We start from the raw sequence: 16784 nt of genomic DNA, 5'->3' as shown, positions 1-16784 counted from the left end.
TAGTTTTACTTTTTAACTTAACTAGAGATGTTGTTGACTAAGTGAAGAAACTCAGTTTATTGTTTTATTGGCTGATGACATGATTACATTAATATTTATCAACATGTTTGCTGAAGTGAAAAGAATAATTATATATTGTTGAATAGTTTTGTCTTTTCTAAATGAGCTACATACAAACTTATTTTGAAAAGTAAATACAAAGTTGAGCTGTGAGGTGAATGTAGCAAAGAAACATGTACGGTTTTTCATAGTCGATGTCTCACAAACAGCTTTCTCTTTGTGTCCAAAGCTCAGCAAAGATGGACATCAGAGAACATCTGGATCATCCCAGCACAGGAATTAAATGGAGTGAGATCTTCCAAACATTACCAGACATGGTAGATGAACTCATCTCTCCACTTCTGCCTCCATCACCTCCTCCCTCCCCTCCTATTCCTGCTTCCACCCCTCCTCCTGCTCCCCCTGTCCTCTCTCCTCCTTCTCCCATCTTTCCCCCTGACCTTGAGGACTTCATCAATGACCTCTTGGGTGACACCAGCAGTGGAAACAGTACCACAGAACCAGCTCCACAAAGCTTTGAGCAGCCATCAGAGTCCATCTTTGCTCCCCTTCCACCTGACCTTGAGGACTTCATCAGTGACCTCTTGGGTGACACCAGCAGTGGAGACATTACCACAGATTCAGCTCCACAAAGCTTTGAGCAGCCATCAGTATCTGCTCCTGTATTCTATGACGAGACACAGGTAAGACACTAAAAATAGCTGATCAGTGGAGTCGTGCGAATTTTATCAACCTCTGAGTCAAAACTGAGTTTTTTTAGTTTTAACACAGGAAATCTGATTTATTATTTAGATATGTAAATGAGAGCAAAGGTAAGCTAAGAACATTACTAAACAAACTTCAGTCTTTATTAGACTGACTCATACATCCACTACTGTATTGTGTTGGTTTAAAATGAAAAGTCCTGAGTTCACACATGTAGATTACATATATAGATAATTAACCTCTGCTCCCCTCCTCACAGTACCTGCCCTACCAGTGGCCTGGACCCCAGATCCTGGGAACAGTAGATGCCCTCACTCCTCCTCCACAGGTAAGGCCCAGGTTTAACACACTCTGAAGAAACCTCACTGACCTGGTGGACAGCAGCTTCAGGAGCATCAGCTTAGAATCAGTGATGGACTTCAAAACAAAAAACACACAAAAAAAATCTTTTTATCATGTGACTGGACTTGAAACAGGTTTCACACTTCCCACTGACACTGATCAGAAACCAGGTTTAATGAGATGAATAAAGACGTATACATTTCTTGAACCTAAGTCTGTTCAAGGTAAACATTTAAATCATATTTGAGTCATTAAAGGTGGTATTACAAGATCCCCAGCCCCTCCCCTCCTCCTCCCACACATTCACCATTCAATAAAGAACTGACTTCAGCTTGGAGTGAGGAGAGGTGAGAAGACATGGCTCCCCTGTATTTGGATAAAACACTTGGAAAGAACTTCCTTCGCTGGTGGACACTTTTAATCACAGTCATGCTTGTCTTGTGTTTGTGTTTATTTGTGTGACATTCATTATGGCTGTTGAATAAGTCTAAATGTTCCTGAAGGAAATTTTTATATATGTACAAATAAAGTTTCAAAACACGGGCTTCATGAAAGAATTAAAGCATTTTCCAATGTGTGATGTGTGCATCAACATATGTGATGCACACATTACAGGTTTGTGTAAGATGATATTTATGCCCTGTATAGATAATCCTGACTCCTGCAACCCCCTTCAGGAGCATCCACCTCTGTGGTATTATGGTGATTTATTGTGATTGTTTGCCAGGTGACACAGACGATGAAGATGGAGCAGCTTGTCTAATCACTTGTTATGTGCGTTATTTGTGTTTTGTGTCTCCAGTATTACAACGTGCCTGTTTTAAGCTCTCCAAACAGCGTGCAGGAAAACCTGGTTCCTGTCAGTGTGTTGTAAGTAACAAGCACACACACCTGGAGGCCTCAGTCTGTATTTTGAATGATTTTTTTCTGTAATCTAATTTATCTGTCTGATGTTATTCACGCAGGAACGGTGAGGTGTTGTACACATTTGCAGCCGTCCAACCCGTCGTCTCTGTTCCTTCTGTTCCCACCACATCACAGTAAGTCATCCTGACTGGTTCACAGGAGCATGTCACATCCAGAATCTGCATTTCATTCCAGTTTGGCTCATTGATGATAATCTGTTTTACAACAGTAAGAGAAAACGTGAGCAACAACAGGACGATGAACGGGAATATGTGAAGAAGCCACTCAACGCCTTCATGCTCTTTAAGAAGGAGCAAAGGAACATCGCTGCTGCAGAACTCAACACCAATAATAGTGCAGTAATAAACACTCTGCTTGGACAAAAGGTATTTTAATAGAGAGATTGATTGATTAATCATTTCCTGAACCAGAATTTCCACTGTTGTAGGACTGTGGGGCCTGTAACTGTTAATGTTTCCAATGGTATGCATTGCAGTGTACTTTGAAAATGTGCTGTTGTTTGCAGTGGAAATCCCTTCCAAAGGAAGAGCAGGCCAAATATTATGAGCAGGCAGCGAGGGAACAGCAGCTCCATGCCCACATGTTTCCAAACTGGTCCTGCAGTGACAATTACGTATGTACATGATGCAAAGTGTTTATATCATTATATTAGATAAGGCTACACAGTCAGTGCACAAAGGTGATGTCACGCAGAAAGTCTAATGTGTTGGTGATTTTGTAGGGCAAAAAAAGAAAGCGAGTGAGGAGAAAGGCCACAACTACAGCTGAGGGTACAATAGTATTTCTACTTAAGTGATGAAAACCGTGATGAATGCCAACCTTTATTTTCTGCTGTAAACTGAATAAGAAACTACTGAGAATTGTGAAGGGTTTTTTTGACAGTGGTGGTGAAAAAGTGTTAGAAAGTCTCAGTTGACTGATCGGTGTGCGTTTGATTGTGTGTTTGGCAGCCATCTGAAGCATAAGCTCCGGACTGTCTGGACTGTCAGCCCAGTCCAGACAGCAGCTATGGAGCCCTCTTCTCGAATCACCATGATAGAGGCCAACTCCTTTTCAACCTGCATGAAGCCTCACAAACTCATCCACCCGAGACCCCAGCACCCTCCTTCACCCAACGAACATCCCCACCTATCCCTCTAAGGCCCCCAGAACTCAACACCCTACTCCTCACCCATGGTGGGAATGTTAGGCTTCTGTAAATAAAAGTCTGGACTCTGGTCAAGGCACAAATAAAATTGATGAGTGAGTGTTGCCATTGATGAAAAGTTGCAAGATCAACTTGAAATCAGCAACTTGTACTACAAAAAAAACTTGATCAGACTCAGTGACTAACTCCCTAAACCTAACAACCTTGCGACCTGCCCTACATGCCCTAAAGATCAGCGATAACTAACGTCTTTGGGGTCATCAAGTGGGAACCTCCTTTCACCAGCGTTTCGTCTAGTTGGTCCCATGACACCCCCAGTCACCCCCCTAATCCCAATGTCCATGTTTGGTGGGATTCTTCTGTCAAGGTGTGGGGGTGCGGACTCAGATGCAGGAGACCGAGAACCAGGTTGAGGTGAGAAAAAGTAATTACTTCAATAAAACAAACAAACAAAAAAAAAAAAACAGAAGCTGAAAAGAGGCTGTGGACATGGAACAAGGCAGAGATGACGACGTCAACATCAACAGAACAACAAGAATCCGGCCAAGACTAGAAAGAAAACAAGACTTGAAAACACAGTGACTAGAGAAGACAGGTGAACTACATGAAGGCAGAGAAGGCAATCAACAGGAGGGAAACAGAACAAGAACGAGACTTTCAAAATAAAACAGGACGTGAGCACAAACCGATACTTTCTCTCCAGGCCTAACCAGAGCAAAATATTGATCACAAATTTATATGCATAAATATTCATCAGGTTCTTTGCATTGACCATTTATTGTTGAAAGTGGGCATGTAGATGTCAGAGAATGAGGTGGCTCCGTGTGTGAACACTTGACATATAAAGGGAAAATTGTGTGCAAGTGTGCGTATGCATTGTTTTATAAATCTAAATCAAATCAAATTAATTTATTTATATAGCGCCAAATCATAACAAGGTTGCATAAAGACACTTATCATAAGTGTCATTTCATTGTTGCAGCTCATGTTCACAGCAACTACATCTATATTACCGTATTTTCCTGCACGATAAGGCGCACTTAAAATCCATACATTTTCTCAAAAATCAGCAGCGCGCCTTATGTATGAATTCTTGGTGTTTACTGACCTCGAACCAGTTTTATGTGGCACACTGCGCTCCGCTTGACGGAGCATTCAGCTGACACCGGGACGTTGTGTTAACGTTGGTCCCAACGTTAGATAACTAATTGTGTAGTGCGGGGAACCAACCACCATCCAACATTTAGTCAGTGTTACCGTACTATAATCACACGTCAAGCCAACGTTACGTTTTTAACGTAAACCCAATTTTCAAATCCAGATCATAATACAATTTTAAGCAAATGTTGTTCCAACGTCACACTAACTTCAGGCGTTTTGCAGTCGCTGGCAATGATGAACCAATCAGAGAACAGAACCCAGTGAGCGTAGCTCCGCCTCTTTTTGTAGCACCGGTCCGTTGCGCCTGCGTTTTATCGTGCACCTCATGTATAAAGATAGACCCGTTCTTTGATATTGCGCCTTATGCTCCGCAAAATACGGTATATACGACTCTATTTGTTTCCTATCCGTACATGTTTACAAATGCCTTCTGAAGGTTATAATGTTATTTCAGTAAAAAGATCTATATTTCCCACTTGATTGAAGTGAAGTAGATGTCAAAGTCCGAAACAATCGAAAGCTTAGTTATTGCCAACAGTTTATGTCTAAATCCCAGGGGGCGGGGCTTTTTCCTGTCAAACAGTACCTGTTGCGGTGGCTCCTCCCCCTGATCTTCTCCTCAGTGTGTGTCGGGTGGGCGGAGTTTGAGCCAGCACTCCACTGTTGGACGGGAAGTGCGGGGATGAAAAACAAACTGCAGCTGGGCGGGGTCAAACGGTCTCTGAGCGGAAACGACATCTGGAGCCACAGCGGATTTATCTGACCAGCTTGACGGACGTTTCTACTGAGTTTATAAGAAATCAAAATGTCTTCCATGGACCTGGAGAAGCTGAGGATGGCGGGAGCCGGACGGGCGATAGCAGTGCTGACCAGCGGTGGAGATGCCCAAGGTGGGTGACACGCTGGTGCTATGACGTACTTTAAGACTTTTACTGGACGTGTAAAAACTATAAGTATTGTTCAATCAGTGCCGTAGTTAGTTTACTGAGAGCTGAACAGCTAGGCTTCCTGCAGACTGTTTGTCCAGGGGTCAAGGGTCAGGGTGCGAGTACACTCTGTACAGTATGGACTGTTTGTCATTCAGCTACTAAACTGATACTGTACTCACGTTACTACTGTTCACAATGATAATGTGAAACATAGTCAATAAGTATAACTGCCATCTTTATCTGCTGCAGCAATAAAATGTCCAAATGAATGTACCAGCAGTTCTAATTGAGTTCAATCGTCTGCATCAGCTCTACTTTTACTACTGCTTCAACTATAATTGGCTACGACCTGCTTTCAGATTGTGGTATTGCTATATTTAGTCTCCACTGAGTGAGCAACATCTTTGCCCAATAACTGATAATGCTGTCACTCCCCCGCGGTGGCAGACTTCCTCACACATGGCCATGGTGCAACAGTCTGCCCGTAGTGGCCCGAGAAGCAGAGTTGGATTTTAATATTTTTGTGCAACTGTCCTTGAACCAGGAATGAATGCTGCTGTCCGTGCTGTGACCCGCATGGGCATTTATGTTGGAGCCAAGGTTTATCTCATTCATGAGGTAACTCAAAGAGCTTTCATCTTGTTTGTGACTCCATTAAAGGCACACACTGACTTAGAGCTCTGTATGTCCTGGACTGGGATCAGACTCATACCTTTTACTTTTCAGGGATACCAGGGCCTAGTGGATGGGGGAGACAACATCAAACTGGCACACTGGCACAGTGTGACCAACATTATCCAACTGGTAGGTTAAGATGACCTTTGGTCACTTTTGACAGCGACAGTGGTAAAGGCCTTTTTCACAGCTTTGATAAACTGCCAAACACAGCTGATGATGGCTCTGTTAAATTCAGCTGTCACAATCACACAAAGCAGAGCCATCGTTAATTTTATTTACACATCATCTTTTCCTACTGTTACACTTCAAAACCTCTGGAAATTGTATTATTACTATATATATATATGTGTGTTGTTGTTTCCATCTTTATATTGATTCTTTTTTAATCTCTCTTTATTTCTCTTTTTATAATTTCAATAGGAATTTTATTATTTCATCCACTTTCTCTCATCTCTTCCTGCCTGTCTAATAAAGCCAATAAGCTGGTAAGGGGTTTTGCTGCATGCTCTCTAAGCCTCATCAGCTGCAGCAATGTGTTAAGAGCATGTGCCACCAATGTCTAAAGCCAGTCCAGTGGGTGTGTTAGTATTGTTCATCTCACATCATCCTAATTCAATTGCAATATGCTGTTAAAACATATGAGCCTGCATCCAGATTAACTTTATATCCATCTTGCTGAGTGTGACTGCAGTTCAAGTTTTTTACATCAGACTGCATTGCAAAAATATGCCAACTGGTAATTGAAATATTACCAGAAAGAAATGTTTCAGTCATATAGCATGCCTTTTGTCAATGATGGATTTTTGTGACTTGTTACATGACATCTCTTCTGCAGGGTGGGACAGTGATTGGCAGTGCCCGATGCAAGGCCTTCACAACTCGTGAGGGCAGACTTGCCGCCGCATTCAACCTGGTGAAAAAGGGCATCACCAACCTGTGTGTGTGTGGGGGAGATGGAAGCCTCACCGGAGCCAACATCTTCCGCAAGGAGTGGAGCGGCTTGCTGGCGGAGCTCGTAGAGAAAGGTAACAATGCTCTTTAGACACTGTTGGTGTCAAAAGGGCAAATAATATTTTATATTACAGCAATATGGGAATCATTTCTCATTCATGTCAGCGCTGTGTAGAGCTGTATCATCCACCAAGCCTCCATTCATGTTCAGTAATAATAATTCTTCATCTTATTCTACAGTATTTTTTTATTAGTTTTGTGTTAATGTAAAGAATAGTTTCCAACATTGTGTATGTTGTGCGTGCTACCTCAGGACGGATCACAGACACACTGGCTGCGAAGCATGATAACCTAAACATCGTGGGGCTTGTCGGCTCCATAGACAATGACTTTTGTGGCACTGACATGACCATTGGAGCAGATTCTGCCCTGCATCGCATCATGGACATAATTGATGCCATCATGACCACTGCGCAGAGGTCAGACACTGAGCAATAAGCAGCAGTTGTCTCACCAGAATGAATACCCTTTGGTCAGGGCTGAAAGAAATACTGAAACTAGAAGAGAATCAAAGATTCCTATAACTCTGATGCCAGCTTCTTAGATGTAACTGCTAATTGTTTTTGTCACAGTATGATAGTAAATCACTTATTTTAATTGTGTTTTGGATTGTTGAAAGAAATTGTGCAGTATGAAAATGTCACATTGGAGAGTGACAAGTGATCATGGAAATATTTCAGTTTTATCAACACATTTAGTTGCAGCTTTGTATGAGACTCATCAGGCACAAACCTGCGTGATGCAGTCATTTACTGTAAATGGAATGCCATCTATCATCTGAGTCAAGATTTGTTAAAACCAAACTCCTCCATTCATGTGTATTAGATATCATTTCATTGAGCTTGCCCAGACTTGCTGCCACTGGTTTTCAGTATGCTGCTGCAATCTCAAAATTCTGTTTGCATGCTCACATGCTTCCTGGAAAAGATTATTTTCCTGTTGTAGTAAAACTGCGATGTATCTCCCACAGCCACCAACGCACCTTTGTTTTGGAAGTCATGGGGCGACACTGTGGGTGAGTAACACTTTGATCCATTTCGTACAAACCTACACACTGCCACTGCCTAAAACATGACATATTGTGCTACTGCTCTGTTGTAGGTATCTGGCTTTGGTTTCAGCACTTGCATCTGGGGCCGATTGGCTCTTTATTCCGGAGGATCCTCCTCATGACGGCTGGGAGGACCGTATGTGTGCTCGTCTGGAAGGGGTAAGTCAAAAATGTTTGTAAAAGGATACAGATCTGCAAGCAATTTAGGAACACGGACAAAATGCAGTACTGGACTGTGCTCACTGACTTCATGGCTAATTCATAGATGTGACTCTTTACCTCCAGAGTCGCATAACAGGGTCAAGACTGAATATTATAATCGTCGCAGAAGGAGCCAGAGACAGAGATGGCAAGCACATCTCTTCAACTTACATAAAAGATGTAAGGACCACACTTTACTGTATATAATAGACTTAGTTTCAATTGTAATTCAGATGTTGAATAGCTAATAATTATTTAACAAAAAAGAAATAAATAAAATCACTTCAGTGTTAAAATGTCTGCAGTAAATAAATGACACAATTCTACTTAATATCAGCCGAGGCGGTAGTTTAATATTTATGATGAAATAACGCCATATTGTTCTTTGCTTTGTCTTGTATTTGCCATATCCCTGCAAGGTGAATCGTATGTCTGAAACTCTCATTTCTTCTGTGTTTGCTGAGGACCTTTCTCTAACAGCCTCTCTGGTGTGTTTGACAGGCGAATGACTAACACAATACACTTGTTTTTTTTTTTTTTTTAAGCTGGTGGTAAAGCGGCTTGGTTATGACACCAGAGTGACAGTTCTTGGTCATGTGCAGCGAGGAGGAACTCCCTCAGCTTTTGACAGAATACTGGTGAGTTTGACAGCACGGTATATATTGTGAAATAAATGACACCTCAGCCAATTGCTGAGCTGGTGTTAATGTTTTTTTAATGCAGTAGGTTTAACATATAGCTGCATTCATAGTATTTATATTTATTAATATTTTATTGCCAGGAAAATATTTCATTCTAGCGGGCTACCATGTGCCCATTCACACTCACTCTTACAGCACAAGACATTAAGATCTAGTCAACACTTTCAACAAATGTCTAAATAAATATTCCAGATTAACTGCTGGTTATCATTGCAACACTCCCTCTGCTTGTTTGTTGTTTATTAAGGATTCCCATTAGTTAGTACCATAGTAACCAACTAGTCTTCCTGGGGTCCACAGAAAACAAGGAAAAAATACAAAACAATCAATCACATCATATATTATACCTTTACAAATACAACTATAGTATACTTGATGTTAACAATTAAAACAAACATTTAATAATTTTCATAAATCTAAAAATTCATTCATTTTCTCAACATACAGTCAAGTCCACAATTACAATCTAAAATGAGATTTAAGTTTCTTTTTAAATACCCGTTTACTTTCAGTACAACAGAGATAGTGAGGCAGACTATTCCACAGAGTTATTGCTCTATAGATAAAAGATCGTGACAAGGCATTTGTTCTTGGATAAGGCACCTCCAGCTGACCTTTGCTGGATCCTCTATTGCTATGGTTGTGCACAGTACTTCGGAAAATAATTTGATTGAATAAAAAAATCAGGTGTGTTTTACTGATTAAGACTGATTTAAACATTAGAGCTGTGTTTAAAGCCAACCTATTTTCCACCGTCAGCTATGAGAGAATCATGCATTCAGTAAATATTTGAGTAGAAGTAGAACAACCCAATACCAACCATGCAGCCTTATTTTGAGCAGTCTGCAGCTTTCTGAGCTCACCTTTACCGGACCACAGAACAATATTCGAGGTGACATAATACTAAACTCTGCACAATCTGACACAGAAGGGGTCGAGCAACAAATGAAGCACATTTCCTAGAGATTCTAACAGCTCTTCCCATCTTTGAGATAATTTGATTAATATTACAAAAGGAAAGTCTGGAATCCAACATTACACAACATAAGAAGTTTTATACTGTCCACTTGTTCAACAGTCACATTATTTAACTTTAAATCCAGTTTTGGGCTACAAGATAACTACAAGATAAGAAATAATAAGAACTCACTTGTTACAGGAAATCCAATCATGCATGCATGAACTTGCAATTCATTACTCAGGACAATATTTAATTCGCTGCATGAAGGCTGCTTATTACTCAAATCGAACTCTGACTGAACCAAGTTAACACACTACAAGAAAATCCACAATAGTTTGTATGCAGTTTATTCTTCTGATGTTCATTAAGTGGCCTGTTCTCTGGTGATTCAGTACACAAGATATTGTCCTGATATTGAATATTACACCATCAGTGGATAAATTTGCCTTTGTAGTGGTAATTTAAAAACCTATAAATCCAATCTTTGGCTAAAACATATATATAATACATGATTTCAGTAATAGGTCTCAAAATCAAATATCTTACATTTTAATTTGCAAGTAAATTTGTATTTATTTAGAGTTGTTTTTCACACAACATATACAAACATTACTAGTAAGTAGGAGGTCACAGTTTCCCCCCATTTTCAGCTCATATATTTCAAAGATCGTATCAATATACACTGTGAATGCACACTGTACCGTCTGCACACACTTGGGTTTTCAGAGCACTAAGTTGGGTGTGGAGGCAGTGATTGCCCTCTTGGACGCCTCTCCTGACACTGCAGCCTGTGTGATTGGCCTGTCAGGTAACCATGCTGTTCGCCTTCCTCTAATGGAGTGTGTGGAGATGGTGAGTCACTCTCTCATCTCTTATTCATTTGATGCAGTGGGCGGCCTACTGTATATTTCAACTTTAACCCCTGTTTGCAGACTAAGTTGGTGCAGCAGGCCATGAATGAGAAGAAGTTCGATGAGGCTGTCAAACTGCGCGGAGGGTGAGTTATTCATCTATATTGTGCTATTCTACTGTTCATATGAAATTATGCAAAAATGCCTTGGTGCATTTCAATTGAGATTCAATGTATCATGCAAACAATTATTTTTTTCTTTGTCTGTGCAGATAAGACTAAAACTGCTCTTTTTCCTCTCAGGAGTTTTGAAAACAACTGGAACATCTACAAGCTCCTTTCCTTTCAGAAGCGTGCCCAGTCTGAGGTAAGTCCCCCACATTAACAGACATGAACACACGCAACACCCACCATTCAGCAAAAGTTGTGAAAATCTAAACTTGAGCAAACGTTTTAGGAACACTGTGAAGGTTACTTATTTGCCTGTAGCACACCTGGAGGAATGAGGAATAAATTGGGGGATGCCAGACTAAATGTTTCTGACTCATGTTTCTGCAGAGCAAATTCTCTTTGGCTATTCTGAATGTGGGAGCTCCGGCTCCAGGGATGAACGCAGCTGTGAGGTCAGCTGTGAGATTAGCTTTGGCTCATGGGCATAAAGTCTATGCTGTTCAGAATGGATATCAAGGTCTTGCCGACGGAGCAGTAAGTCCCTCTGTCTCTACATCTTGACCCACCTGCAGTGAAGAGGACACTGTGACTAACATCTGTCTGTTGGCAGGTTTTTGAGATGGAATGGCACAAAGTAGCAGGATGGACAGGCCAGGGGGGGTCACTGCTGGGGACAAAACGGTGAGCAAATGTTTAGGGAATGGGGTGGGGGGAGAGAGAGAGAATAGGGATTGACATGCAGCTAATAACACCAGCTTGAACTGAACTTGAACCAACATTGCTGACAAGGACATTGTAGAACAGATTTAACTATTCTAAGTACTCCAACTATGAAGCACCTTCCACAAAGATGAAAAAAAGTAAAAACAAAAATTATGAAATGAAAATGCTTTAGAGCTTGAAGTGAGGCAATATGATGACATCAACCAAGGAATTTAATTTGTTCACAAAAACATTAACGTACTTTTTTAATTTACTCAAAATATATGCTAATATTTTAATAAACAGCTCTATTAATTCAACTATAACAGGATCTTTTCATTTAATTGAACAGACTTTGCAATGCGTATTGTAATTTCTACTCTCCTTTCCTTCATGCCATTTCACAAAGTCCCATACCATCACATCTTTCAGATTCAATATGCCTAGTTTGCATTGTAGATGTTAAAAGTGTCCTTTTAAGTGATTTTTTTTTTTTTTTTTATAAATATAAAGTTTTGCTATGTCCTCTTCCAGGACTCTTCCAGACAAAAACATGGAGGGTATTGCACAAACCATTACGAAGTTCAACCTCTCAGCTCTGCTTGTAATTGGAGGGTTTGAGGTAAGAGTTTTCTTTTGTGTGTGTGTGTTAATTCATAGTGTCAGTGTTACATCAGAGTGACTTACAGTGTACCTCTTGACGATGTTCAAAGGCGTACCATGGTGTGCTGCAGCTGTTTGAAGCCCGGGCTCAATATGATGAGTTCTGCATCCCCATGTGTGTAATCCCTGCCACCATCAGCAACAACGTTCCCGGAACTGACTTCAGCCTGGGAGCAGACACTGCTGTCAATGCTGCCATGGAGGTAACACTGAGCAGATGGCACATTAACAGTGTGACTTTGATGTTTCGGGCTGAAGATGAATGGGAACTGAACCACGCCACAAAACATCACATCAAAAAGCCTGAGTATTACTTAGATAGACTTTGAACTCCTCGTACATAAAACAATTTTAAAACTGGAAGCATTAAGAGATTTTGTTTTTAGGTTTAAAATTTGACAAAGGTATTGAGACAGGCAGTCCTCTGGGCAATCCCTTTGAATTTATATGAAGCAGAACTCCAGATAAAAGTTCATTAATAAGTCACTGGCAATGCTTTTCTCGAAAAAGATATTTCCCAAGTAGAGCAGTTTACATCTTTCATAGCTCCTCCTTTGTGGTTTGTCTTTTGCTTTATCTAGAAGCTGTCAAGTGAGCTCCAAGACTGACAAACAGCAGAAGTGAGGGCTGATTAGTTAAAGCTCACTGTTCCTTGACTTCTGCATCCATTCATCAAGTCTGTCTTCAGATGTCCCTTTTTAACACTGCTATATTAATGTCCTCGTCAGGGGTGTGACAAGATCAAGCAGTCTGCCACTGGGACCAAGAGAAGAGTGTTTGTGGTTGAGACAATGGGTGGATACTGTGGCTATTTGGCAACCTCCACTGGTATAGCTGTGGGTGCAGACGCAGCCTACATCTTTGAAGACCCCTTCAACATCCACGACTTAAAGGTAAATGCAAATTAAAGACCTGTGTGGCTTCCTGTGTCTGTATTGTTCACAGTCTCCCTGTCTCTCTAATGGTATGGTCTTTTGACAGACAAATGTGGACCATTTAGCGGAGAAGATGAAGAAGGACATCCAGCGGGGCCTTGTGCTAAGGTACACAATACTGATCCAGTTGTGCAGATTCACCAGTTGGTGAAGCTAATGAAAAAAAGTGACAGCTGCACAGCTTTTAATCCATTTTCTGTGATCTGTTTCTGCTGTGGGCATGTTCAAAGCATCAAAAAATGGAGCTATTTAAGTTTGAGTCAAAGTGGCTGGACATCTGTGGTGCTATGGAATAAAAATATTTTACATCATATTCTGTATGGCTAGATTTTCCTTCATTGACCTTATTCTGTTTTAACAGGAATGAAAAATGCCACGAACACTACAGTACAGATTTCATCTATAGGCTGTATTCATCAGAAGGGAAGGGCATCTTCGACTGCAGAGTCAATGTCTTGGGACACCTTCAGCAGGTGTGGAGACACTGTATCAGTTTTGCAACTCACAAATGATCTATTGTACCAACAATATAAGAGTCTTGAAACGTATTCAGAATCATTTTGTTTGCACGTGCTTTAGGGAGGGGCGCCTTCTCCCTTTGATAGAAATTTTGGCACAAAGTTGGGTGTGAGGGCAATCCAGTGGCTGACAGAGAAACTGAGAGAAAACTACAGACAAGGTAGTGTAAAGCAGCAGCTTGTGTAAATTAAATGCTCAGAGGTCAAAGTCATAAAGATGTAATTACTTCACCACTTTGCCCACCAGGCCGAGTGTTTGCCAACGCTCCAAATACAGCATGTGTGCTCGGCCTCAAAAGGAAGGTCCTGTCATTCATCCCCACGACTGAACTGAAGGATGACACTGATTTTGAGTGAGGAAATTCAGCATTTTGTCAAATATAAAATGTTCAGCCTTAATTAGTTGTAATAACTTTGAATAACTCTGCCACTGTTTTTCAGGCTCCGGATGCCCAAGGTCCAGTGGTGGTTTAATCTGCAGCAGATCCTAAAAATGTTGGCCAAATATCAAACCAGCTTCTGTGAATATGTCCCCGGAGAGATTGAACACGTGACCCGACGCTCCATCAGCATCGATTCTGGTTTCTAGATTCTGAAACTACAGAATGCTTTCTGCACTTTTCAACCTTCATCTGTCCATCCTTCATTTCTACAGATTACATATTTTAACAATGATTTTCAGTCATCTGAGGGTTTACATGACTTAACACATATGAAGCCAGCATTGTTTTGAATCCATTGTCAGTGTCCTAGTAGCCTTTGTAAATGTAAATAATGTAAAAGTGTACTTCACTATTCCTTTATGGACCATAGGGTTTACTACTGAAGACATGTTGTTATTCTTTGTATCAATCAGGTGTTTCACATCAATAATGGGACCAGTGATGTGCTGATTCCATGTCATTTATGCACTATATTTAAACACTGCCTGTCACTCAATACAAAATGCAAAGCAAATTACAGATTAGTGAGCATTTATTTAATTTTAAAGAAATATAGACTTTTGATTTTGATACTGATGCTGTAGGTAATAAGTGAATCTCAAGATAAATAAATTATGGCAGGCGGATTTGGGAAATTTCACTGAACTCATTGAGTCCTAAATTGTATAATGCTGTTAAATCATAAAATCTAGCCCTCAGTATTATTCATTACTCACTGAACAAGAACATTACAGAAGATAACAAGCCACGAACTGGATGTTTTTCTTATAAATCTCAAAAGTTAAAGGAAAATGGAAATTCCTCTTTGGCCTTATCTATGTTAGTCGCTTGGGGACTTTTGGAGGTGAAGGCAAACGGAAAGACATCACTTTCCTCTGATTGGTTGAACATAAACTCCACACCTGCAAAATAATATATACAGTTGTAGTTCAAAACAGATGGCACAAATCCTAAAAATAGAATTGATTTAATACTTACAGTCAGAAGACTTCGATCCTGTTTTCTGAAAACAAATTTCAGTTTTAAAAGTTGGTATTTTTAAGAGTACCACGTGAAATAATGAGATAGGAGACTGCAGTACCTTCTGACTGAAAAAGGGACTGGTGAAAGCAAAAGCTGTCCCCTGCAAAGGAACCTGGAGGTAATTCTTCAACTAAAAAATATTGATTTCTGTCAAATTGTGTATCCCTTTCGCCTGTAGCTCACCTCATCCTGTGATTTTCCCATTTCAAATCCAAATCCAGACATGCCTGAGGTGCTAAGATCAGAGAAGAGGAAAGCTGGAGATGGGTCTTCAGATGTTCCTTGATGTTGGGATCTTGTAGGGCTAAAGCTGAAGTGAACACATTCATCATATCTCTCAGTAACTATCTTTACACTGCTTTAACATGTTGGTAAGCTTAGCCAAAACCTTACTTGAATGAGAATACTGGTGTTGACAGTGGAGTAGTCATTTTTGCTGGAGGTGACGGAGAAAATGCAATGAGCTCCTTTGTTTCCTCTTCACGAGTTGTCTGCTCTTCATTTGGTCCAGCTCTTTCCTCCACCTTATCCTCAACTGCCTCCTCCAACTCTGACACAGTGAATACCTCGTCCTATGCAGTGAGTGCCAAAGCATTTCCAACAGCAAGAGTGGAATTCTTTAAAATGGTAGTTGTACTATAGCCAATAATACAGCTGTGCCAGTATATGATACAAAGTGACAAAACATATTTTAGCTACATAATTTATACACTTAACACTTTAACATAAATTACTTTTTCTAAAATTAATGTAATTGTTTACTTATAACACTTGTCTTAGCATGGCTGTGGTTTATCAGAAATAACTTCAGATTCGTTATGGAAAGAATTGCTGAGTTTTTCATAAATAGCATACCAATGTTGTGAAGGAAATGACAGATAAGTGATTTAGTAGTTCAATAATAAGTATGAATCAAAACACTGTCGTATAGCTCCGTCAATGGAATTTGATTAAGTTTTTCATTCGAATCTAACTGCCTGGTGAATAGAACCACCAAAAACAAAAAACAAAATAAATAAATAAATAAAATAAAATAAAATAAACTGGTTGAGTAATAGTCATTTCCCTGCTCTATTCTGGGATGGTAACAATACAGAAGTGGGAGTACCTGAAAGGATTTTAGGATCCTACACTAACACGAACTTTTTTCGGTAAGGTGGGGAAAAGTGACTATTTTTAAGGTCACGCTCTGTAAAATCAACAAATTTTACCAAAGCTTGCTCCTGGAGTTCACCTTCCTTTTCCTGGTCATCTGTGCATACACCATCTGGCCAACTTTGTTCTGGAGACATATATACTGTTTATAAATGCTTATGCAACTTAATTACCAAAACATAAAGAGAATTGGGTATAGAGGGATGGCATTCACTGAAATACATTACCAAACTTATCATCTGAGTGCAGCTCACTGCTTTCTTCCTCCGGGTCAGGACAGCAGGCTGTAGGATCCTGGACCTTGTGTTTCTCAGGAATATTGCCATCATTTTCCTCCACAGAAACTTTATGACCATTCTGCATCATCTGTTCACATTTGACAAAACTCTTTAATAATGAACAGCTTTGACTACGTTTTCACTTTGTCTCCACTGTTTTTTCACAGATTTC

At 40.3% G+C, this 16784-nt stretch overlaps 1 protein-coding gene across 6 annotated transcripts; it reads left to right on the top strand.

The window, feature by feature from the left end:
* Positions 1-5056: 5056 nt before the first annotated feature.
* On the top strand, positions 5057-16579 carry pfkla (phosphofructokinase, liver a). Of its 6 annotated transcripts, XM_029530006.1 has the most exons (23): positions 5057-5232; positions 5816-5889; positions 5998-6075; positions 6785-6974; positions 7214-7379; positions 7931-7975; positions 8062-8170; positions 8297-8392; positions 8758-8850; positions 10601-10726; positions 10807-10871; positions 11028-11095; positions 11170-11174; positions 11283-11429; positions 11506-11576; positions 12132-12219; positions 12311-12463; positions 12989-13153; positions 13242-13303; positions 13557-13668; positions 13775-13874; positions 13961-14066; positions 14155-16578. In XM_029530006.1, the coding sequence occupies exons 1-23, from the start codon at positions 5148-5150 to the stop codon at positions 14300-14302; spliced, it is 2352 nt and encodes a 783-aa protein (XP_029385866.1). In that variant the 5' UTR covers positions 5057-5147; the 3' UTR covers positions 14303-16578. The 6 variants fall into 6 exon arrangements, with proteins under 6 accessions (XP_029385866.1, XP_029385865.1, XP_029385864.1 ...); XM_029530005.1 differs by lacking the exon at positions 11170-11174 and having other exon boundaries at positions 11028-11091; positions 11283-11441; positions 11515-11576; positions 14155-16579; XM_029530004.1 differs by lacking the exon at positions 11170-11174 and having other exon boundaries at positions 11028-11091; positions 14155-16575.
* Positions 16580-16784: the final 205 nt, after the last annotated feature.

Source organism: Echeneis naucrates, chromosome 21, assembly GCF_900963305.1.
Source record: "Echeneis naucrates chromosome 21, fEcheNa1.1, whole genome shotgun sequence".
In the NCBI taxonomy this organism is placed as follows: Eukaryota; Metazoa; Chordata; class Actinopteri; order Carangiformes; family Echeneidae; genus Echeneis; species Echeneis naucrates.
This window is presented reverse-complemented; position numbering and strand designations above follow the sequence as displayed.